Source organism: Microcaecilia unicolor, chromosome 4, assembly GCF_901765095.1.
Source record: "Microcaecilia unicolor chromosome 4, aMicUni1.1, whole genome shotgun sequence".
Lineage (NCBI taxonomy): Eukaryota > Metazoa > Chordata > Amphibia > Gymnophiona > Siphonopidae > Microcaecilia > Microcaecilia unicolor.
Genome location: NC_044034.1, coordinates 366,643,138 through 366,669,685, shown reverse-complemented (window position 1 = coordinate 366,669,685; position 26,548 = coordinate 366,643,138). Strand labels below are relative to the sequence as shown.

Below are 26,548 nucleotides of genomic sequence, written 5' to 3'. Positions count from 1 at the left end.
GCCTGTCTCTTGGGCCCTGCACGTGGAACAGGTAGCATTTCAGAAAATGCTACCCTAGAGGATCTGGATTTGAGCTTTCTACCTAAGAGCCTAAATTTGGCTTCCAGAACCTCTCTCCCACATTTTCCTATGTCATTGGTACCCACATGTACCAAGACAGCGGACTCCTCCCCAGCACTATCTAAAATCCTATCTAGGTGACGCGTGAGGTCCGCCACCTTCGCACCAGGCAGGCAAGTCACCAGGCGAACCTCACGTCCACCAGCCACCCAGCTATCTATATGCCTAATGATCGAATCACCAACTACAACAGCTGTCCTAACCTTTCCCTCCCGGGCAGCACTTGGAGACATATCCTCAGTGCGAGAGGATAGTACATCCCCTGGTGGGCAGGTCCTGGCTACAGGAGTACTTCCTACTTCACCAGGGTGATGCTCTCCTTCTAGGAGACCTCCCTCCTCCAAGGTAGCACAAGGGCTACTAGACTGGAGGTGGGACCTCTCTACAACATCCCTGTAGGTCTCCTCTATGTACCTCTCTGTCTCCCTCAGCTCCACCAAGTCTGCTACTCTAGCCTCAAGAGAACGGACATGTTCTCTAAGAGCTAGGAGCTCTTTGCATCGGGCGCAAACATATGACATCTCACCAACTGGGAGATAATCATACATGTGACACTCAATGCAAAAGACTGGATAGCACCCCTCTCGCTGCTGGACTGCTGACTCCATCTTAGTGTTTTTGAGTTTTCCAATATTTTAAAACTTGCTACAGTATTAAGGATATTAGCCTAATATAAAAGTGTCTTTTACTTTATATAGTGTATTGTATGATTTATTTAGTATTTCCTTCTTAGATGGTAATGAAATGTATTTAAAACTCTATAAGAGCACTCCTTGCTTGTTACCCTAATTACAATAACTGTCTATAAATGAGGAGTTGTCCTAGGGGTGGGTGGGTGGGAATACTAAATTAGATCCTGCAGTGGCTGTTAGATTCTATCTGTTAATGCTGTGGTACAAGGCTTTTAAAACTAAGTGGAAAAGACTATGGAGATTAGCTGTTTTCTGTTAGCTGTTGAAATTTGCTTTTTAAGTTTGCTTAACACTAACCTACAATTCCTCCTTTAAACCCCAATCTTTAAGTTCCCAAAGCACAAGCAAAGTAGCATTCACTTACCAGAGAAATGTCCTCTTCTCTCAGAACTTCTTACCTGTGGAATAAATGGTCTCAAGGTGTCTACAAACACTGAGAGGGGTTCAAGGATGGAACCAATGGCAACACTATTGGTCGTCCAGATGGATTGTTTAAGCTTTTATGCACTTTAGGTAACATATAAATTGTAGGTAAAACTGGATGGTCTGTGATTAGAAAATCTCTCTCTTTCACTGTGAGGAAACTGGATTTGTAGCCAAAATTGACCCAAAAACCAATTTCCTGTTTCAGCTCTTCCGTAGGGTCTTTATCAAGGAGGCATAAGTACATAAGCACTGCCACGCTGGGAAAAGACCAAAGGTCCATCAAGCCCAGCACTCCGTCTCCGACAGCGGCCAATCCAGGCCCCAAGAGCCTGGCAATAGAAGGCTGTGTCTGATAATTGACAGTTGACTTCCTGAATGTAACCTTCAATATTCATAATAACAATACCTCCTCCTTTATCTAGTGGCTTGATAGTTATATCTTTATTGCGTTTCAGATTCTTCAAGGACTGGTTTTCTTCTTTAGAGAGGTTAAAAAAGATCCTCTTCTTTTTATTTGCTAATGTTGATAAATCCTTAAGTACACACTGATGGAATGCTGAAATCAGTGGGTGTGTTGGGCCTAGTGGTATCCATTCTGATTTGCGGTTGACCATAAACGTGTCGTTACTTGAAAAAGCCTGTCCAGCATAGTGATATTGAATTTTAAACTTCCTCTCAAACTTAAATAAATCAATCCTTGTCTGTAGAGGGTCATATAGAGGGGCATAATCAAATGGGGCCGGCCATCTATATGGCCGGCCATCTTCAAGGCCGGTCCCGTAAAGCGGCGTCCCGACCATATTATCGAAACAAGATAGCTGGCTATCTTTTGTTTCGATAATACGGTCGGAGCTGGCCAGCATTGGTTTTCAACGATAATGGAAACTAATGGCAGCGATCTCAAACCCGGCCAAATCCAAGGCATTTGGTCGTGGGAGGAGCCAGCATTTGTAGTGCACTGGTCCCCCTCACATGCCAGGACACCAACCGGGCACCGTAAGGGACACTGCAGTGGACTTCAAAAATTGCTCCCAGGTGCATACCTCCCTTACTTTGTGTGCTGAGCCCCCCAAATCCCCCCCAAAACCCACTCCCCACAACTCTACACCATTGCCATAGCCCTTATGGGTGAAGGGGGCACCCAAAGAGGGGGTGGGGGAGATAGGCTCTTTTCAAACAATGGAGAAGACGTATGATTGTAAATAAAAAGTAATGTTTATTACAACAAATCGACTTTTTACTTACAATCTTCTCCATTATTTGAAAAGAGCCTATCTCCCTCACCCCCTCTTTGTTTTCCCTTACTTTGTTTCGTGGGAATTAAGTGCACCTCCACACTCTGTGTGGTACTCCCACATCTAGTCCGTTTTTTTTGGGATTGAAGGGGGGCACCTACATGTGGGTACAGTGGGTTTTGGTGGGGTGGGGGAGGGTTGGAGGGCTCCTATTTACCACCATAAGTGTAACAGGTAGGGGGGGATAGGCCTGGGTCCACCTGCCTGAAGTGCACTGCACCCACAAAAAACTGCTCCATGGACCTGCATACTGCTGTCAGGGAGCTGGGTATGACATTTCAGGCTGGCATAGAGGCTGGCAAAAAAATATTTTTCCTTTTTTTTTGGGTGGGAGGGGGTTGATGACCACTGGGGGAGTAAGGGGAAGTGATCCCCGATTTCCTCCAGTGGTCATTTGGTCAGTTGGGGCACCTTTTTGAAGCTTGGTCCCGAAAAAAAAGGGACCAAGTGAAGCCGGCGAAATGCTCATCAAGGCTGGCTTTCTTTTTTCCATTTTTGTGTAAAGCCAGCCATCTTATACCACGCCCCCGTCCCGCCTTCGCTATCCTACCGACACGTCCCCTTGAAGGTTGGCCGGCTCCGATACGGAAAGCAGTTGGTGCCGGCCAAAATCGGCTTTCGATTATACCGATTTGGCCGGGTTCAGGAGATCGCCGGCCACCTCCCGATTTGTGTCGGAAGATGGCCGGCGATCTCCTTCAAAAATAAGCTGGACAGTGTCCCATTGAATATCCTCTTTCTACCAAGTCTCTGAGATGCCTATTACATCTACCTCATTATTTAGTGCTATAGGCTCTAACTCTCTCATCTTATTTTTTAGGCTTCTAGCATTTATATACAGCATTTGTTTTTTCCTTGCATCTACAACCTGCTTAGAAGTTGAGAGGGATAGTGTGCAACCTTTATCCTGCTCTCTCATTAAGCACACCTGGCTTGCTTTCAGCATTGTTGAAAAATCTTTAATGAGATTCCCTAAATGTCCTGTTTCAATAGAGGGGCATAATCGAAAGGGATACCCAAGTTTTGCTGAGGACGTTCTTGGAGGTAGGAACTTGAAGACAATGATGCTGAGGTGAACGCTAATCCCTGGGAGAAAGGTATGGCAACAGAATGCCCTGAATAGAAAATTGTATAAACCTGAAGTGCACTGCACCCACTAAAACTGCTCCAGGGACCTGCATACTGCTGTGATGGACCTCAGTATGACATTTGAGGCTGGCATAGAGGCTGGCACAAAATATTTTCAAAGATATTTTTTGAGGGTGAGAGGGGGTTAGTGACCGGTGGGGGGGGGGGGGAGTAGGGGGAGGTCATCCCCGATTCTCTCAGGTGGTCATCTGGTCAGTTCGGGCACATTTTTGTGGCTTGGTCGTAAGAAAAACAGGACCAGGTAAAGTCGTCCAAGTGCTCGTCAGGGACAACCTTTTTTTTTCCATTATGGGTCAAGGACGCCCATGTGTTAGGCACGCCCAAGTCCCACCTTCACTACACCTCCGACACGCCCCCAGGAACTTTGGTCATCCTCGCAAAGGAAAGCAGTTGGGAACGCCCAAAATTGGCTTTCGATTATGCCGATTTGGATGACTCTGTGAGAAGGACGCCCATTTTGCCATTATTTACAAACCCGAATTCACCATCACAATCACGGGTGCATCTACCTCACCACAACTTGAAATTGCATCGACAAGAATTAATCATCCAAACCTAATAGGACACCTTAACACAATCCTATTCTACAGACCACCAGGAAAATGGCAAGACTCCCAAACACAACTCATGGACTTCATCTCGAACTCCTGCGTATCTGTCTCAAACATCCTTATACTAGGAGACATCAACCTACACCTAGAAGATGATACCTCACCAAGCACACGAGAATGCAAAGAATTCCTAAAACTCTGGGATCTGCAAGCACCCAACATGCAACCTACACACAAAAAAGGGCACACACTAGATATCATAACAAACAAATTTGAACCGGACTCAACTATCATACTCACTGACACAAGATGGACACCTACATTATGGTCAGACCACCATAAAGCAAATGTCTCTCTCTGCTGGCGAAAAACACACATAAACACAATCAATAAACATGAGCGAACAACATACACTAGAGGAAAAATAGACCCCACAACATTCTGGCAACAGATCTACCAGAATGAATGGTCAACAAATGCTGACACCATCCAATTCCTCCAAGAATGGGACGATTTATGTACAACAACATTAGACAAAATCGCCCCAATCCAAACCAGAACATCACACAGGAAAAAAGCAAATCCATGGTTCACCGAAGAGCTGAAAAAACTTAAAACACAAGTCAGGAAACTAGAACGCGTATGGAACAAAAAGAGAGACGAACAAACACTAAACGCCTGGAAATTACTTCGGAGACAATACAAATATACCATAAAACAGACCAAAAGACTACATTACAAAACAATAATAGGACCAAACTACAAAGACACACATAAACTCTTCAACCTTGTGAACAAACTGTTAGACACCACACCAGTTACAAACAACGGCAAAGACATACCAGATGTTGACAACCTTGCGAAATACTTCAAGGAGAAAATTATACAATTACAACTCAAAATACCCGCTAGCCCTATCGAATACGCCACACTTCTAGATTGTCTAGATCCAGAAGAAGGAACACACCCAGCAGACAGAACCTGGACCGAATTCGAACTACTATCAGAAAACCTCATCTCTGAAACTCTCAAAAGATATGCCAAATCCCACTGCAAACTAGACATATGCCCAAATAACCTCATGAAATCTGCTCCTCAACAATTTATAATAGACCTAACGAACCATGTAAACTTCATGCTACAAAACGGACTTTTCCCAAAAGAAAAAGGAAAAATCTTACTCACCCCAATTCCTAAAGATACAAAGAAAAGCATGAGCGAAATAACCAATTACAGGCCAGTAGCATCCATACCACTAATAACCAAAATAACCGAAGGAATGGTAACTAAACAACTCACAAACTATCTAAACAAACACTCAATATTGCATGATGCTCAATCAGGATTCCGGTCGAATCATAGCACAGAAACAGTATTAGTCACCGTTATGACTAAATTTAAACAAATAATTGCAACCGGCAACAATATACTCCTCCTACAATTTGACATGTCAAGTGCCTTCGATATGGTTGACCACGGAATTCTATTACACATACTTGAATACTTTGGCATTGGAGGAAATGTCCTGAACTGATTCAAGAGGTTCCTAACCCAGCGTTCGTATCAAGTCACATCAAATTCAACCACGTCTAAAGCATGGACACCTGAATGTGGAGTACCACAAGGATCACCCCTCTCACCAACCATTTTCAACCTAATGATGATCCCTTTGGCAAAACTCCTATCAAACCATAACCTCAACCCATATATATACACCGATGATGTAACAATATACATCCCTTTCAAGCAAGACATCAAAGAAATCTTCAACGAAATCAATCAAAGTCTACACATCATGAACACATGGGCAGATGCATTTCGTCTGAAATTAAATGCAGAAAAAACTCAATGCCTGATACTCACCTCCCAATACAACACGAATGAATTTACCGCTATAAACACACCAAACCTAAACCTTCCAATCTCAGAAACGCTAAAAATCCTTGGAGTCACTATCGACCGCCACCTAACACTCGAAACTCATGCAAACAACACAACTAAAAAGATGTTCTACTGCATGTGGAAACTGAAAAGGATAAGACCATTCTTCCCAAGATCCGTCTTTCACAGCCTAGTGCAATCCCTCGTACTCAGCCATCTGGATTACTGCAACTCACTATACGCAGGTTGCGAAGAGCAAATACTGAGGAAACTTCAAACAGCCCAAAATACAGCAGCCAGACTCATCTTCGGAAAACCAAAATATGAAAGTGCAAAACCCTTACGAGAGAAACTACACAGGCTTCCACTCAAGGAACGCGTCACTTTTAAAGTATGCACATTAGTCCACAAAATCATTCACAGCGAAGCCCCAGCCTACATGTCTGAGTTAATAGACTTACCTCCCAGAAACGCTAAAAGATCATCCCGAACTTTCCTCAACCTCCACTTCCCTAATTGCAAGGGCTTGAAATACAAGACGCTGCACGCGTCAACCTTTTCTCACATGAGCACGCAGTTTTGGAATACACTGCCGCGCAACTTAAGAACGATCTACGAGCAAGCCTCCTTCCGCAAATTATTGAAGACCCATCTTTTTGAAAAAATTTACGGAAAGAGCCAAAACACATAAAGTCCACACTCACTGTTCATTAATGCATCGTACATCCACTTCTGAACTCTCATCCCCGTAATCTCACATCACTCATACCTTTACTCACAGAAATATGTAAACCATATGTCTTCGTGTCTTAATATTGCCTTTTAAGCTTCCCGTTGTCTCCTTCCAATGTTTCAATGTTTTTATTCCATTGTTATTATATTCCTTAACGATACTTCGATTGTCTCGCATAACTCTGCACAATGTAATCCATAACCAAGTTGTAACAAATTGTATCTCCATTATTCATATCATATTGTAAGCCACACTGAGCCCGCAAAAAGGTGGGAAAATGTGGGATACAAATGCAATAAAATAAATAAATAAATAAATAAATTTTCCGATTTCTGTCGAAAGATGGGTGTCCTTCTCTTTCGAAAATGAGCCTGATAGTATCTTTCAAGGATATTCCACACTGAACCATGTGCTCCTGGGCGACTGTCAGTTCCACCCCCCCATTCTAGTTTAAAAGCTGCTCTATCTCCTTTTTAAAAAGAGCATCAGCAGCCTGGTTCCATCTCAGTGAAAGTGGAGGCCATCCTTTCACAACAGTCTCCCCCTTTTCCCAAAATGTTGCCCAGTTCCTAACAAATCTAAATCCCTCATCCTTGCAACATCGTCTCAGCCACACTTTGAGACTTCAGAGCTCTGCCTGCCTTTTGGTAAGGGCTCATGCACTAACTACACACTAATCACTTAACACGTGGCAATTTAGCTGCACTCACCGATTAGCTCAGAATATGCCCACTCTCCACAACAATCCCAAAGTACCGTGGAACGCCTGACCACACTCTGCAGTAAGACATTTTTAGCTGCAGTAAGAACGTTAGTGATTGCCACAGCTTAGTAAAAGGGCTCCATAGTAGGTGATGGCAATTAAAGACCCTGCATGGTCCATCCAGTCTGCCCAACAAGATATATCGCATCACACCATATGCTTGGGTTTAACCCCAAAGAGGCAAGTCATGTGAGAGCAACATTTAGAAGGCTTTGTCACAAACTCTATGTGAGAAGTTGGTAGATGGAGATTTTCTTTTGTAAGTGTAGATTTAGGAAACATTATTGCATTACTGTATTTTTAAATATTTACCTTTATTTTCTTGTGTTTTTGAAATTTTGCAGATTAATTGTATGCTATTCCTTGTACACTCCTTACTTTACACTACCGTCATGCTTACAAGTCACACCGAGCTTTGGTGAGAATGCAAACAACTCTTCAAGCATTTAGAACTGACTTACACTTTGTTTTGATATCATAAGAGTTAAGTCCAACAATGACTGTGACATTTCAGAAGGAATAAGACAATTTACACTTTAGGCTATTAACCTTACAACAACCTCCATCAAAACCACATATCAGTTACTTACCACAGAGAGGTCTATGTCAGGAGATACCACAAACCCGCAAATCTTAATCTCTGCTGATTTTGAATTACGCAGAGCTACCTAAATTGGAACAGAAACAATTGTCCTCAATTATAAAAGAGTAACTACTTTATTGGCAGTACATGTTATGACTGTAGTTTTAAGCCCCTCCATCAACTGCTGTAAACAAATTCCAGCAGCAGTGTGTCACCTCTTCTCCTCTCAGTTTCTGATCCCCCTCCCAGCTCCCCATGACAAGCCTTTGATCTCCCCTCTCAGAAAAGTTTCCAATCCTTCCTCCCAGACATCCCCCCCGACAAGCTTCTCATCTCTCCTCCTGCCCCCTCCCTGATAAGCTTCCAATCTCCCTCCCCAAATTCTAGTAGGCTACCCCAGGCCTACCTTAACTGGCCTGGTGGTCTAGTGGTCAATGGGGGTAGGACCCAATCCCACTAACTCCTGCCCCTTGTGGCTTCCTACACACCAGAACTGCAAGACTATTGCTAAAGGTCATGGCAGCTATTTCCAGCTAGGAGCTGCAATGGGCAGAAGTGAGATTTGTTCCTGCCCCCATGAGCCACTAGACTTCCAGACCAGTTAAGCTAGGCCAGGGGGGGGCCATAATGGAACTTTTGGAGGGATCAGAAGCTTGTTGTGGGGGCCAGAAGCTTGTTGAAGAGCCAGGAAGGAGATCAGAACCTTCAGGGGGGCCAAATGGGATCAGAGGCTTGTCAAGGAGGCCAGGAAAGAGGATCAGAAGCTTGTCATGGAGGGATAGGAGGGAGATCAGTGACTTGCTGGAGGCGCCAGGAGGGGAAAATGTATACTCTCCTTATTCATATCCCAGTGGAATATTGGCTGGGACTCATATAACTCCCCATGGCTAGTATATGTCCGGTGAGAGTGGAACATTCAATGCCGGTGCCCAGGCTGAATACTGACTGCCAAATGTAACAAATACTTCAAAATTAAAACACATTAGGGTCAATATTTAAAAGAATTTTTTAATTGTACATGCCATGATAACATCAAGACTAGATTGCTGCAATGCACTATACAATGGTCTGACTACAAAGGGCCTACACCAGCTCCAGTTGATTGACAATGCAGCAGCAAGACTCATAGAAAGTTGCAAGCAACGTGACCATATCACACCATTTTTGCAAAAACTTCACTGGCTACCAGTACAATACAGGGCTAAATTTAAAACTCTATCAGGCTTATTTTCGATAGAGAAGGACGCCCATCTTTCGACACAAATCGGAAGACGGGCGTCCTTCTCACAGGGTCGCCCAAATTGGCATAATCAAAGGCGATGAAGCTGGTAAAGTAGGAAGTTCTCCTGTAGCCAGGACCTGCCCACCAAGGGATGTACTATCCTCTTGCACCGAGGATATGTCTTCAAGTGCTGCCCGGGAAGGAAAGGTTAGGACAGCTGTTGTAGTTGGTGATTCGATCATTAGGCATATAGATAGCTGGGTGGCTGGTGGACGTGAGGATCGCCTGGTGACTTGCCTGCCTGGTGCGAAGGTGGCGGACCTCATGCATCACCTAGATAGGATTTTATATAGTGCTGGGGAGGAGTTGGCTGTTTTGGTACATGTGGGTACCAGTGACATAGGAAAATGTGGGAGAGAGGTTCTGGAAGCCAAATTTATGCTCTTAGGTAGAAAGCTCAAATCCAGGTCCCTAAATAAAAATAAAAATCAGACAAAAGATTGCAAATTAGTACTGTCAAGTACTAAGCATGATGTAAATAGGAGCAACAAACACAGTTTGAAATGTCCATATGTGAATGCCAGGAGCCTAAGAAATAAGATGGGAGAGTTAGAATATATTGCACTAAATGAAAAATTAGATATAATAGGCATCTCTGAGACCTGGTGGAAGGAGGATAACCAGTGGGACACAGTCATACCGGGGTACAAATTATATCGTAGTGATAAGGTGGATCAAATTGGTGGAGGGGTAGCATTGTATATTAACGAGAGCCTTGAATCAAATAGATTGAAAATTCTACAGGAAACAAAACACTTCTTGGAATCACTGTGGATTGAAATTCCATGTATAAAGGGGAAAAGGATAATGATAGGAGTGTACTACAATCCTCCTGGCCAGGATGAACAGACGGATGCAGAAATGTTAAAGGAAATTAGGGACGCAAACAAACTGGGCATCACAATAATAATGGGTGATTTCAATTATCTTGATATTGACTGGGTAAATGTAACATCGGGACGTGCTAGGGAGGTAAACTTCCTCGATGAAATCAAGGGCAGCTTTATGGAGCAGCTTGTAAAGGAACCAACGAGAGAAGGAAAAATTCTAGACCTAGTCCTTAGTGGAGCGCATGATCTGGTGCGGGAGGTGCTGGGGCCGCTTGATAACAGTGATCATAATATGATCGGATTTGATATTAGCTTTGAAGTAAGTATACAGAGGAAATACGTTAGCGTTTAACTTTAAAAAAGGAGACTATGAAAAAATGAGAACGGTGAAAAGAAAACTTAGAGGAGCGACTGCGAGGGTCAAAAATTTACATCAGGTGTGGATGCTGTTCAAAAACATTCTAATTGCATTTTCGTTTTTGTGACGTTAGCTCTGGATCGTACCAGTTGTTATTCTGTCATATATTTTTAGTCTTCCAGGTGTATGGGGCATTGTCGTCCTGAGTTTTCTCACTGTGTTCTAATCATTCAGCTCCAAAGTTCTCCCGGTAGTTGATCAGTTGAGTGTGTTTAAACCAGTCCCAGAATAAATCTACATCAGTTCTACCTCACGTATTTTGTGGAAGGATTGGTGACACCTTCCTTTTCTCGATCCTAGTTCACGTTAAAGTTGAGCGTAAAATGATCCGACCATATGACTGGTTCCCAATCGACATTGGAGATGCTAATGGAGTGGCTCCACTTGAGCAGGCTAGCAGGTCTAGTTGATGGCCCTTTGAGTGAGTCACCGTGGATTGAGTCGCGGAGCAATTCATGGCTGTTAGCATATAGTAAAGTTCAATAACTTTTTGGTCATTCCTGTCTTCCAAGTGAATATTGATATCTCACAGTAGTATGTTGAACTGGGAGTCTAGTGAGGTTTTTAGGACAAAGTCATAGAGCGTCTCCTTCGCCCAGGCCCAGCATCCAGGAGGGCAGTAGAACAATATACATGTTATCTTTTCTCATAGTGACTTTTCGCTGATTTTGTATGCCATGATTTCCAGGTTAGGCAAGAGGAATGAGTCAGTTAAGGTGATTTTGAATTCGCTGTTGTGAATCAGTGCCACTCCCCTACCTCTGTTTCCCTCTCTGGACAGAGACACAATTTTGAACCTTGAGGACACAGGTCATGTACTATGGGGTCCAATACACAGTGGATCCATGTTGGTACTAGAAAGACACACCCTGGTTGAGATTCGGTCATCTAGTCATTTAGGACTTGTGCCTTATTGCAGATAGGGAAGGGCATTGATCTAGTAGCATGGGATGGGGGTGCTGTCTTTCTTCTGAGTGCAGTGTGTTTTAATTTTTACCAGGTTGTGTTTGCATTTTAGGTGTTGCCTTTTTTTCCATTTTCACACGTTGGCAGTAATTTTTATTGGGTTATGTAGGTCTGTGCAGTAGATAAGATTACTTGGATGGGCCATTGGTGAATCGGGACATTAGAAGCTGATTCAGCCACAAGGCCCACACTTAGTTGTGGCCTGGTCCAACGGGACAGGTAGGTCAGAGTGAGGAGCCAGTACAGAGTAACAGTGGAGGCCGCCATTATGTTTGTGGGGTAAGATGGTGCAACTTGAGGGGTGATGGTAGTTTCCACTTTGTTTAGGTTAAGTGGTGTTGGCTTTAAGTACTGCTCCTTTCTTTTCTTTCTTTTTCCTTCCCTTTTTTTTGTAGGTGTCTAGAAAAGATACTGGGTCAGGACAAGCGGAAGAGTCCAGCTTCCATTCCAGGTGGGTGCGGAACTGTGTGGCAAAACCAAATCTCCAGGGGATGGTCCGCATGGCAATCCAAGGTGCACTAGGGACAAAGCGTTCACAGTTCAAATATGCGCTTGCAAACCCACCAAGGATCAGGGGGCCACCATGCTGCAAGGGCATGTGTCACTCGGCTTTTGGATCGCCCGCCTTTCTATTCCCCAGTGACGGAGCTGCTCCCTCCTGTGGTGGGAGCATTTCAATGGAGTTCTGCAGAAGCATGAGTTTGCTGTGGTTTGCCACTCACACCCATGGAAATTTGGCTGAATCTGGTCATTTTTCCCTAGCTCTGCTTTGGACTAGTCTAGACAATATGAAGAGGATTTCCCGAGTTGGTAATATAACTTCAGAGACGTGCCCGAGTGTTGGACTTGGCTTTGCCTCCCCTCCTTACCGGTTCTCGGCTCTTTCCTCTCTCCTAGATTGTCAGCAGGTCTCTCCTCTGAAATATCTTCTCACTCACGGTGCTCTTAGACCGAAGGCATCCGCCTCTCATCTCGGTCTGAGCTGGGCTGGATTTCTGAAACCCTTACCGGGATGACTAGGGTCTTCTCTGTTGAGGACATCCGTTTCTCTCTGGTAGTGTAAGCTGCAGTGCTGGTCGTGATGTTTAGCCACGGGCAATTGCCACAGTGTGGCTGCTTCCTCTTCCGTGCCTGCAGCCCGTCACTCAGTCTGTCGCGCTGCTGGGTTGGTCACAGCATCCCAGGAGTTTGCCCGCCCAGCACAGCAGTTGCTCCTCCATGCTCGGATTCCACTCTCTGGTAGTGTCAACTGCAGTGGAGTTTGCGGGGCACATTATCTTCACTGGGCTGGTTCATTCTCCAATTTCTGGACCGAGTACAATCCCTTAGTGCCCCCTGCTCATGATCAGTGCCAATATCTAGATTTCGAATATATCTTTAAATGCTGCAGCCTGCGATTCCAACGAAAACCGATCACGGAGTTTAACTATTCACCCAAAATCTTTTTTTCTGCCAAATGTTCGACACCTTGAACACAAAAGAACAGAGAGACTGGTGGCACCTTAAAAAATGACAGATTAAGGAGGAAAGTGACTAGGCTGATTTAAAATACTGCATTTTACCTCTCCTGAAGACACTCTAACCCCCTGGGAACAGACCTCCACCCCCAGATGACACCACCAAATCTCTCCACCCCAAAAGGAACTTCCCCTAGACTCCCCACCCACTCTGAAGACACACCATGGACCTACTAGGTGTTTCTGATGGCTAGTGAGTGGAGAAGGAGCAATCCCTAGTCTGTCCTTCCCTGGCAGGTGTTAGCTTCAAAAAGGCGCCTGTTTAATCCTAGCAAGTCTCATAATATTACTCCTAGGGGTTATGCTGCACAATTTTTGCCCAAATAACACATTCAGACTTCTACGGTCTGTGCCCTGAGAAAGGCAAGGACAAATCAAACTCGGGTATAAAGAATCACATACCATGTAAAATGAGTTTATCTTGTTGGGCAGACTGGATGGACCGTACAGGTCTTTATCTGCCGTCATTTACTGTGTTACTAAATGGCAAAAGCATGCATTACTTGCACTTAACACATGATTTGGTAGCACAAAATGAGCAAAATAATAATGAGATGCAAAGCACGCAAAGCACCTCATGCACCTCATTATTTTCCAGACCCAATAATGCAACTGTGTTACTCATGTTAAGATGATGTCAACTTTGAGTTAGTGTTATCTTTTCTCTCTGGGAGAACTGGGCATCTAATTTGTGACCTGCTGTTCCCAGGGAGCCCCCTTAAAGGAGCACTTGAAACCTTCCTCCAACAGTCAAAATCCCATCCCCCACATCGATACCCCCCCCCCCCACCACCACCATCATCACCTCAAACTAATCAAATTTCCATCCCTTTACTCCCCTGACTGTTAAAATCCCCTTTCTCCACCCACCGATACCCCCAAGCACCTACCAAGGATTTCCCTGATGACTGGGAAAGGGGGGGCAGAAGCAATGCATTTTGTAACTGCTCCTAATTTTGGTTTTCCACCTTCATGCTCACCTCCAGTTTGGAATCAAATTTAAATATTTCATTGGGTGTGAAGAAGATGTCAATCTTGGCTATCCCACCAACTGGTATCACACCCTGAGAGGGTACAACAGTCATTCCAGGTACCGGGGTCATATCAAGAAGCTTCAGAAAAGAAAAGAAAAATCAAAGATTCTGTTAACAATTATTAAAAAGTTACTTCACAGTATTATTTTTACAGTTCACCCTCTTCACCTTTCAAAACAGAGAATAATCTTTTGCCAATTTTCACTGTTCTGCTTATTTGAAAGCATGAAGTGCAGGAATTTATATGATTTATTGGTAAACATTGGGGCTCATTTTCAAAGACTTACAAAGCTCCACAGATTACTATGTAATTTTATAAGTCTAAGTGCTTTGAAAATACGCCTCTTTTTGGAGCAAATTTTAGAAACTGAGGTTCTGTTTACACATATAAAAAGCAGATTTATATGCATTTAACCAGTGATTTTACAAAGGTGAAACTTAAATATGGAAGAAACCAGAGATTTAAAGAAGACATGTTAGATTCTCCTTCACAGTATGCGGACAATTCTATGAAAAGGACACATGGGTGGTAATTCTGTAAGTGAACACCTCCTTTTAGATGCCCCAGTACCACTCATCGAGAGCCAATATTATAGCGGCACCTGGGCAGGCGGATAGCAAAGTTACTGACCTGTAGCGGGTGTTCTCACATGTGGGTGAGGTCATTCACAGAGCCTGGTGCGGACACTGCCATGGTGCACTGTCACTTTAAAACTTTAAGGCAGTGCCCCCATCGTGCATACTGTTAATAGAATACTAGTGCAACCCTGTATCAGGGCGCCTAAAATCTAGGCAACTGCAGTCAACATCAGCCATAGACCTGACCTAACTGCGGGTTCTTAAATGCGGCAAAGGATGTGCGTAACTCACAGTGTTCAGACAAAGTTGCGTGAAACTGTCAGTACAATGCATGCTCTTCCCATGCTTCACCCATGTGAATGCCCCCTTGAATTTACCACTATGCTTAGCGGCTTCGCTGCCACTTACACGTGTAAATGTATGCTTAGCTGAAGGGACAGTATTCTGTATATTTACGAGCAATTAAATACTCGAATGGTTTTGAACATCCATTTCACCACAAAGTTGCCCTCAACGGGTGTCAATGTCATGGTTCTACCAACCCAATGTGTAAATAAGCCACAGCGCCATCACAGACAATGATCGCACTCCACAGTGACATTTTCGCATGTGCCTTCTTCAAGGGATGCTATTCATCAAGAACCTTCTTCCATGCATTTTTATACAAGACGACGTAGTACTGGGGGACAACTCTGAGGACTATCATAAAGTTAACCAGGTATCTTTATCCAGCACTGCTTTTAGTTGCATTGCTCCTTCTCTCTGGAATTCATTGCCATCTGAACTTCGACAGGAGGTTTCATATAGGAAATTTAAGGTGGGCCTTAAAAATGTGTTATTTTCATACAATCATTTAATCATAAAGATTGAAACAGATGACCAAGATTGTCTTATTTTTTTTGGAGACTTTCCCCTATGTTTTTAATATACTTGTCTACTGGGTTACTGTTGTGCTATACATTACTCTCACTTTTTGTGTTCATACGGATATGAGAATAATCATTTGCAGTTGTAATGTATGTGGCTTTCTTTTATATATTGTATACCACCTTAACAAATAGTGCAAAGTAAATAAATATAAATCAATAAATAACTGAAAAGCCTGGTTATAAGATGACAGGAATTAGGTAGAATGAAAAAACGTATGGTTAAAGAGCATGTTTTAAGAGCAAATTTAAACCTTATTTATTTATTTATTTATTTATTTATTCAGAACATTTATACCCCGCTTTATACCACTGAGAGCAGCCTCTAAGCGGCTTACAAAGAACTGAAGAAACAATTACAATATCAATATAGGGAAAGGCTCAGGGGAAGAAGGGAGAGGAAGAGACAGAGAAATAGGGAGAGAGATGGTCCGCAAAGCTGAGGATGGAAAGGACTGCAGGCGTGACGATGAAGCACAGGAAGGGGCTGAATCTCCGAGTCTGCCAGTACAAACACCAATGATGTGAAGGCCAGGACACTCCGAGCGAGTGACGAGAGCTGCAGCAGGGGAAGGCGAAAGATGTCCATCAGCCTGCCACACCAGCTCCCCGGATGTCGGACACTGCAACCAGGAAACGTAGGATCCAAAGGCCCAACGGTCCAGCCGCAGCAATCGACGAGCGAAGAGCAGTACAACGGATCGCACTCAGAGAAGGCGGGGCCCAGGATGCCATCGGGCCCAGCAACGATACCGCCCATGCTGACCGGAGCGAAGGCTGCCATTTCCCCACAGCAACCATACCGCTCCCATTGAACAGCTGATGCGAGGGAAGCCGGCGATCCCCGGCCGAGTCAATACAAGGAAGGCGGAGCTGCTCAACAGCAAAAGAGCAGGCACACGCCAAACGCTCCTCCTTTCAAGCGCCCCCATCAGTGCCCCGACTCATAGGAAGAAGAAGGAGAGAAGAGCCGCTCAGCTAAGCGAAAGCAACGGGGCGGGAACAGTGCAGATGAACACAGGCTCCCCGCAGTGAAGAGAACAACCACCGCCCACTGCCACACGACGAGGCAGGCCGCGGAGGACCGGCGGTTGAGCTGCAGAAAACAATGAAAACAAGTGGTCCATGCGTGGGTGAGCAAAAGATCGGGGTCAAGGTTTCGTGGTGTTCAAAAAGAGGCCCAGGGCCAGCAAAAGCGAGCCCAACCACTGTGCTGACATGCAAAGTTAACCCCGCGGATGCTCGGAGCCGTCGGTTACAGTCCGTTACTGGCGGCCATCTTTACTTTTATAAGAGAAGATCTGCACAGCAGGTATATGGTAATTGGTTCCAAAGTATGAGGCCATGCAACTGAAGACTCTGGATCACGTATAACCAAATGTGAACACCCTGAAAGAAGGAACTTCCAGGAGATTGGAATTTAAAGAGCAAAGGGCCCTTAGGGTGGCAGGAGTGAGGTGCAACGCTGGAGCGCGCTGAACGCTAATTCTAAAACAGCATAATTTGGAAGGGAAACAGGCAGGGGAGAAATATGTGTAGATCACATAGGGAAGAACCTTTATTGAGTATAAACTCTGCAGAGTCATCAGGTGTAAAATCCAGGGTTGGTTACAAGCAGGTTTAGTGAAGCTAAGTTGGTTAACTATCTTAAACAGCTGGCACAATTGATTTGTTTTGAAATAGAAGATCTTTTGGTGTGCTTAAGTAGGGTCCTATAATTGTGTCAAAGAATTTTGCAGTATTGAAGGCAGGCCAAGGATTTAAGTTGCCATTACTGTCTCTCTGCTTGTCTCAATGATCTGTTACGAAGCCGAAGTTCATTTGAAAACCAAGGTTTGTGTGTGGTCAGGTTTAAACTGGTCCTTTAAATAGGAGCTAATTCCTCCTGAACAGAATGCATGCGTGATGAAAAAAAAAGTAGTTTAGTCTCTAAAAATGCACCTGGGAATTCATCTGAAACAGGCTGTTGTGATCTTGGGAGGTGAGCCCTGGGACCGTAGCAGAATTCCTGACCATGGTAAACAGGTCAATTCCGAAGGCAAAGAAGAAGAGGCAAGACAAGAGCTTGGCATTGATACAGCAGGAAGTAGGAGACAAGGCTGAAGCTTGGCAAGACAGGAACCAGCGGCAAAATAGGAACTTGGCAAGACAGGTGACAGTTGTGAAGGCACTCGAGGTGGGACTGGGCTCCCTTAAAAGCACTGAGCCCTGTGATGATGTCCAGATGCTCCACACCGCCCCCCCCCCCCCCCCGACATCCCGCCGCTAGCCCTATATCTGGCAGGCTGCGGTGCGTACCAGGAGGATGTCGTCACACAGGCTGCCTCGCTAAGCTGTTGGGGTTGGGACAGGAGCCACGGCGAAGCTGTGACACAGACAAGAATGAAGCTGAAAAGTGTTCTTTAGCTAACCTGTGCAGGTAGCAATACCAAGCACATGAAGGAAGAGATGCAAAGCAGGTGAAGAAAAAGAAAAAATGCATCTGGAGAAGGCAATGGTTAGATCAGGAAGCAGGACTACAGTAGAAAGCTACTTCAGAAGTGCGGATTGCTTTAACAGCCACCAGGTCCAAGCTCTGACCAATGAGATGGGTCGGAGCAAGGGAAATGAATAAGAACCTACAATCTTGCAGCAGGGTAAAAAAATATTTTCCAAATGCAAGGAAGGGGATTGCACATGAATATTAACATTTCCAAATAAAATCAATGGGCCTTTCAAGACTATGAAGTTTGCTATCAGAGTACTCATTGAGGTCAGTTGAAAGGAATCTGTTATTGATTTTGTCTTATGCAAAGATCCTGTTCAATCTCTTCATGTCATCCCTTGCCTCAATACACCTAGGACTAAATGAACTACTATTATCCTACACAGGTAACATCCTGCTTCGCTTACCAGTAACAGCATCAAACAAAGCTCCAACTCAGTCTGTAGCAAACGGTATGACTGCTGTTAGCACCTGGGCTCTGACCAATAAACTGAAACTGAATGTGCAAAAAAGCAAAGTCCTATGGTTCCGAAATCATGGAGCTGAGGTCCCATCATCAGTATCTTTGTCCAATGGTAAAAGCTTTACAGTTGAATCTAAAACCGGAGTATTAGGGGTCTTGCTTGATTCTTCACTCACCTTCTCTTCCCATATTAATCAGCTATGGAAGAAAACACTATTCAAAATGAGACAGCTACGTCTAGTCAGACCATTATTCGACCCAAAAGCCTTCGCACTACTAATCCAAATGTTAGTCCTACCTCACTTGGATTACTGTAACGTTATCAATAGAAAAAAAAACTGTAAATCATACAGAATATATCTGCAAGACTAATATACAGATTGAATAGATATACTAGTGTGTCAACTCATCTAAACAAACTGTACTGGCTTCCCATTGCAGAAAGACTCAGGTTCAAAGCTACTTGTTTAATTTTCCAAATCCTACAGGGCTTCACCTCTGAACTGTTGACTAAAGACTGCTTCGCTACATTTGGTCCAGTCTAACAGATTGAAAAAAACAACTGATGCTTGCCTCACCATTTCAAAAGACAATTTGAAATCAGAAGATTTTCAGCTCTCTATTCCCTGTGCTTAGAGTCAAAATATGGAACTTTTACCTATTCCCATCAAAACAGAAAACAGCTACCTCAACTTCAGGAAGAGGCTAAAAATCTTTCTCTTCCCAAAGGCTGCTTCATAATAATCCATCGTGATTTCTACTTCCTTGTATCATTCATTATCCTTTTGTTTCATGTTTTTAGTCTCATGCATTAACTCCAATATTCTCATACCTCACACTAACACTATCTGCTTTCGTCTCACCTAGAATGTAAACCGCACTGAACCCTGGAAAGAGGATATTAGTGGTATACAAGAATTGAATTGAATCGAATCTGCATGGGTTTGGGCAGTGATTCCTAAATCCACTGCTTCCTTGATATGCAAATCTATCTTATGCATATTCATTGTGGATATCCTGAAAACGTCAAGGGCTCAGCCAGTAAATAGACGCGTGCTAATTTTAATTTTAGTGCATGGCCCTTTTTCCCAGCTGTGGTAAAAAATGGTCCAGTGAGTGCCAAAAACACGCATCCAGACTACTGCAGGTCACTTTCTACTGCAGCTTAGTAAAAGAGCCCCCTAAGTGAGATCACTAGCTGGACATCTGCATCACAATAGACTATATCCAAATTTCCGTATGATCTTATACAAGGGGCTCAAAAATAGATTAAATAATACCATTCTTTTGTTCTTCTGTAATTCAGTGGTTATAATGTTTCTAAAAAAAAAAAATCAATCTTACTTTGTCAAAGTTGAAGGTATTTTATCTCATTTTTGGACTCCAGATTGTGGGGTTCCTCAGGAATCGCCCCGTCACCAAGTTTGTTGAACATCTTTATGAGCTCATTGACCTCTGTGAAATTAGACTGGGACGAGTTCCTGTGCTCTTATGCAGGTGATATTTTTATTCTGCTTGAACTATCTTCTGATACGGATCCATCATATAAGAGGCTGCTGAACTGTATTAACAAAGTTGAATGCTGGTCTAATCGTAATTTACTTAAGTTGAATCCTGTTAAAACAAAATTTGGGGGGCTAGGGCCTTTCTTTCCCTTAACTATTGCTTTAATAACACTGAAACACTTGTAATAGATTCTACAGGAGGAACCCGAATTACAGCTATGTTATGCAAGGTTCCGCATTAGGAGTTATGGACCGAGAAAGGGATCTGGGAGTCATCGTGGATAGGACGTTGAAATCTTCAGCTCAATGTGCTGCGGCGGCTAAGAAGGCGAACAGAATGTTGAGTATTATTAGAAAAGGGATGGAAAACAAGCATGAGGATGTTATAATGCCGTTATATCGCTCCATGGTGCGACCGCACCTGGAGTATTGTGTTCAGTTCTGGTCGCCTCATCTCAAAAAAGATATAAAGGAATTGGAGAAGGTGCAGAGAAGGGCGACAAAAATGATAAAAGGGATGGGACGACTACCCTATGAGGAGAGGTTAAGACGGCTAGGACTCTTTTACCCTGGAGAGAAGGCGGCTGAGAGGTGATAAGATAGAGGTTTACAAAATAATGAGCGGGATAGAGCGGACAGATGTGAAGCGTTTGTTTACGTTTTCAAACAATAATAGAACCAGGGGACACAAGATGAAATTAGAATGTGGTAGGTTTAAAACAAATCGGAGAAAGTTTTTCTTTACTCAGCGCGTAGTTAGACTCTGGAACTCATTGCCGGAGCAGGTACTGACGGCAGCTGGCCTTGCTGAGTTTAAAGGGGTCTGGACAGATTTCTGAAGGAAAAGTCCATTGATCGTTATTAAATTTGGGGTTTTTTGCCAGGTTCTTGGGGCCTGGATTGGCCGCTGTCGGAGACAGAGTGCTGGGCTTGATGGACCTTTGGTCTTTTCCCAGCGTGGCAGTGCTTATGTGCTATGCGTTAGATTCTTTATTCACTTTTGAACCACTAGTAAATAATGTAGTTAAGACATTTTTTTTAAATGGAACAAGATCTGTTCGTCCTTTTTTCTATGAAAATCACTTTGCACTTTTGGTCCAGGCTACAATTTCAGCACAGCTCAATTACTGTAACTGCCATTATAGAGGAATCATTGATGCTGTGTTAAAAAAATTACAATTTACCCAGAACATAGCTGCAAGACTCATTTTTGAAGTTTGATTGTGTTGTACCCCTTTTGTTGAATTCCAGTGTGCTCCTGCAATGGGAATTGTTTTGTTTTTTAATTTTTAAGCAGTATGATTCTTGATGAGTATCTTTCTTTAATTTGTTTCTATAATGACAGTTCAACTAAAAAGTTGGAACAAAATTGTAATGTGATTTTTGCTTCCTTCAAAGGGAAAGTTTCTTAGAAAAGTTGTTTTCCTACAAAGCTGTTCAATTATGGGATAACCTTTTCACTTGTTACCCACTTTGGGTCCAATTCATTGGGAAAAGGTGGTATAGAAAAGCAAGAATTAAATTAGGTTAGATCACTGTGTCTGATTTTCTTGCTTCAAACTTTTAATCAATGGGAATGGGAATGTCTCATGCACTCACAACTTCTTCATTCTCTACAGTTCTGCCAGGATCAAGATCCCAGTGTTTTCCTAGAACAATAATGGTTACCCAGTTTCAGTAGCTAATACATGTGTCTTTCTGCACGCAAGCCTTCTGATACTAACACATTAAGGCAGTGGATGCTTGGAACAGCATCCCAGTGGAGGTGGAGAAGAGAAAGATAACACCAAAATTAAAGAAAGCATGAGACAAGCACCAATGATGTCTTAGGGAAAAGAAAGGATTATAGAATTACTACTACTACTACTACTTAACATTTCTAGAGCGCTACTAGGGTTACGCAGCGCTGTACAGTTTAACAACAAAGGACAGTCCCTGCTCAAAGGATCTTACAATCTAAAGGACGAAATGTCAAGTTGGGGCAGTCTAGATTTCTTGAATAGAGGTGTAGTGGTTAGGTGCCAAAGGTGACATTGAAGAGGTGGGCTTTGAGCAAGGATTTGAAGATGGGCAGGGAGGGGGCCTAGCGAATGGGCTCAGGGGGTTTATTCCAAGCATGGGGTGAGGCGAGGCAGAAAGGACGGAGCCTGGAGTTGGCGGTGGTGGAGAAGGGTACTGAAAGGAGGGCTTTGTCTTGAGAGCGGAGGTTACGGGTAGGAACGTAAGGGGAGATGAGGGTAGAGAGGTAGGGAGGGGCTGCAGATCGAGTGCATTTGTAGGTTAGTAGGAGAAGCTTGAACTGTATGCGGTACCTGATCGGAAGCCAGTGAAGTGATTTGAGGAGAGGGGTGGTGTGAGTATATCGGTCCAGGCGGAAGATAAGACGTGCAGCAGAGTTCTGAACGGACTGAAGGGGGGATAGATGGCAAAGTGGGAGGCCAGTGAGGAGTAGGTTGCAATAGTCAAGACGAGAGGTAATGAGAGAGTGGATGAGAGTTCGGGTGGTGTGCTCAGAGAGGAAAGGGCAAATTTTGCTAATGTTGTAGAGGAAGAAGCGACAGGTCTTGGCTGTCTGCTGGATATGCGCAGAGAAGGAGAGGGAGGAGTCGAAGATGACTCCAAGGTTGCGGGCAGATGAGACGGGGACGATGAGGGTGTTATCTACTGAGATAGAGAGTGGAGGGAGAGGAAAAGTGGGTTTGGGTGGGAAGACAATAAGCTCGGTCTTGGCCATGTTCAGTTTCAGGTGGCGGCTGGACATCCAGGCAGCAATGTTGGATAAGCAGGCCGATACTTTGGCCTGGGTTTCCGCAGTGATGTCTGGTGTGGAGAGATAAAGCTGGGTGTCATCAGCATAAAGATGATATTGGAAACCATGAGAATCTGGGCTGTTGCTTCAGACAAGCAGACTGGATAGGCCATATGGTGTTTTTCTGCAGTCATTTTCTATCTTTCTGTGTTACACACAGCAACAAGCATTTCCAGTTCAGTGCTACAAAATATGCACTTGTTTTGTTTTACGTGTGTTTTCTATGCTGGCTGTCAGCCATGTTGTCTACAGTCCATTATCTTGTGTTGCAATTATCTTTTTGTGCCAATCATGACGACACCAGATGTGGCGTTTACGACAACAAGACGTTCCTCACTGTGGTTTTTGTGGGACTTTCAAGGCAGTGGTTGCATAGTTATTCCCACACATGCTCAGAAAAGCTTTCTGCTCATCAATGAAAACCTGTAAGATGAGTGAGGACCAAGCACTTTGCAGATATAGCAGGGGGCTAATCTCAAGAGAGGACTTGGGTAGCCATCTAGTCGTTGGGAACTCTCTCTTTGTTCCCAGAAATTCTTTTTCACCTATCCTTTGCAGTTCCAGTTCATCTTGTCTGGGCCCCCGGCTCTGTTTGCTTGACTTGCCACTTCCCTACAGCTCTGGCCCTTTTATCTCCTTACTGTAGCTGGTTTAAACCCCATAAGCACCTTCCCCTGACAGATTCATCCAACTATATGTTTTTTTGTTACACTCAAAACACAGGCTACGACTGTTCCCTCTTTTCTGTCTCTTATAACTAGAAGCAAGAGGAACTGAGATCAAATTTGAGCAACAAGCCCTGCTCTGTTCCCCACCCTTTAGGCAAGCCAATGGACTGAAAATTCAATTGGTCACAGCCAGCATAAAGAATAAAAGCAAGGAGATGGGAGAGAGAACAAACTGAGCGCAAGCTTGACCCCCTTGCCTTTGTGGCAAGAGTTGGGTCAGATAACTCACTCACACTTGTCTGACTGACTAAAAGAGGATGAATGGGTTGGAGGACTCACACAGGCCTAGCTGACTGGCTGCAAGCAATCAGGAAATAGAACAGGAAGACAGCCAAGTCCTGGGCTGCTCAGAGATACAGAAACTAAGCGTGGAAGAAATTAAAGCTGTGCTTGGTTGTACACTTGAGTGATTTAGAGAGATACAGACTTTTAAAAAGTTATGAGTATTAGGGGATAGTCCCTCAGTATGAAGGTGTAATGTCCTCAATGACATATGATAATTCTGTATAGCTCTATATATAAAAGGCACCACCAACATTCTAAATGAAGCCTCCAGCCGGAAGTGTGAAGGGGGAGAGATATCCGGTTTCCCCATGAGTGTCTGCCCCACCCTCGCTCTCTCTGTAACACAAACAGTGAAGGAAAACACAGCAAAGCACAAAATCAAATCGCTCTCTCTGTAACAGTGAATGACTCAGAGGGGGGAGGGGAGGGAGGGCAGAAGCCCTCACTATCTCTGTAACACAAACACAGCAGAGCAGGAAACTTAACACTGAAGGACTGGACTCCGAGGGGGGAGGGGACAGAGAGCAGAGGGGAAGGGAGAGAGTGCAGAGGGCAGGGACACACACACTCCCACATGCACAAATAAGAAAACCTTGCTAGCCCCCGTTTCATTTGCATCAGAAACAGGGCTTTTTTACTAGTAGTTAATAAGATACTAACAAACGAATCATTTTGAAAAGATCTTGTGATCACCTGAAAATAAGCATGATTATTTCCTTTGTTTTGAAGAAAGGCTGGCTTCCATGTGGTTATACCAAGAGGAGTTTGACTGAATAAGATCTTCTCTTCTGTGAACTGGACACTGATGGTACCAAGCTACAGAAAAAAAAAAACAAGAACAAAAAGGCAACATTAATTGTCAAATATGCCAATAAGGGGGCAATTTCAAAACAGCCCACAGTTGCAAACTATGCCAAAACATTTCACAGGACCCCACAGTCATCCACAAAGGAAAGATATTCAACATAAAGGAATCTTTCACTTGCTCATCTTCCAATGTGGTATATATCATTCAGTGTAAAAAATGTAACGAAGGATGCTATATTGGAGAAACAGGCCAGATGCTTAAGACAAGATTCAATTTACATAGACATCACATGAACAATACTGGTGCCAGTAGGATTCCCACGCCTGTTGGTCAACATTATACAGGACCAGGACACTGTACCAGTGACTTCACAGTGAGAATCCTGAAAGGTAACTTTAAAACTATACAAGAACGTAAGACCTTTGAAGTCAGAATGATTGAATATTTTAACACCCAACAGAAAGGACTTAACAAGGATCTGGGGTTCCTAGCCCATTATAAACCATAAAGCTGTATTTCTCTGTTGATCACCCTCCTCTCACCTATCCACAACTATCCTGTTAGAATATCAATGATATGCTTTGATGCCCCCTTCCATACCTCCTACCCACCCCCATCCTCCCACCCTGTCAGACTGTCATAGTAATGCTTGAACGTTTTCACTTATATACACTGTCAGCTAGCACATTTGCTTATTTCCGATCTGACGAAGAAGGGCAACCTTCGAAAGCTAATCAAGAAATGTATTAAGTTATGTCCAATAAAAAAGGTATCATCTTATTTTCTTTTCCATGTTTTATTTTGTTTGATTTCTATTGAAAACAGCGCACAAAAGAAACAATTCTATAAACTAGTTAGTAATATTTACCCAGCCAATATTCAAAGAGATTTATCTTGCTGCTGACTGGCTAAACAGCTTGGTCAGGGCTAGCTGCTAATTCTCAGTGGCACTTAATTGGCTATGGGACCCTTTTACTAAGCCGTGTAAGCGCCTACGCGTGCCCAACATGCGCCAATTCCAAGTTACTAACTGGTTATCGCATGGCCTGGGTGGTAATTTCATTTTTGACGCGCGTCCCCTACGTACGCCAGAAAATAATTTTTATTTTCTGGCGTGCAGCGCTACCGGGCGGTAAAAGGCATCTGATGAGTGTAGACCACTACTGCCCAGTTAACGCATGAGACCTCACCGCTAAGTCTATGGGTGGCACTAAGGTCTCAGACCCAAAGTGGACACGCGTCACTTTTCATTTTGACGCATGTGAATTTTCAGTCAAAATTTTAAAAAGGCATTTTTACAGGTGAACTGAAAAATGGATTTGTGCTCATCGAAAACCTGTGCCTACAACTACCACAGGCCATTTTTCAGTGCACCTTAGTAAAAGGACCCCTAAATGCTGCTGAAATTCACGGTCTGTACCTAACTCAAAGCCAGCTATGCTGGGGGTGTTGCAGGGTCAGAGTCAGCATTTGGCCACTTAAGTGCTGATATTTAGCCCTTAACTCTCAAATTCTATATATCGCGCCTTAGTTTCCATGCAGAAATCGAAGCATATTCTATAACTTAATTGGTTCACTAGCTAGTCGGTAATAATTAGATGTTAACAAGCAATTAGCAGCACTAATTGGCATTATGATTTACACGCACAACTTGCTAAGCGTATTCTGTAATGTGGTGTGCGTAAATTCCAAGTCGCATAGTTGAAAACGGGGTGCGGTT

General features: G+C 43.7%; 1 protein-coding gene across 1 annotated transcript in view; it reads right to left on the bottom strand.

Annotated features, from left to right (window-relative positions):
* The window catches only part of CFAP47 (cilia and flagella associated protein 47), a 1,083,264-nt gene that overhangs the window by 895,585 nt on the left and 161,131 nt on the right, over positions 1-26,548 (bottom strand). Inside the window, 1 exon segment of the mRNA XM_030202357.1 lies at positions 8,201-8,278. Within this exon segment, the coding sequence (XP_030058217.1) occupies positions 8,201-8,278 (78 nt within the window).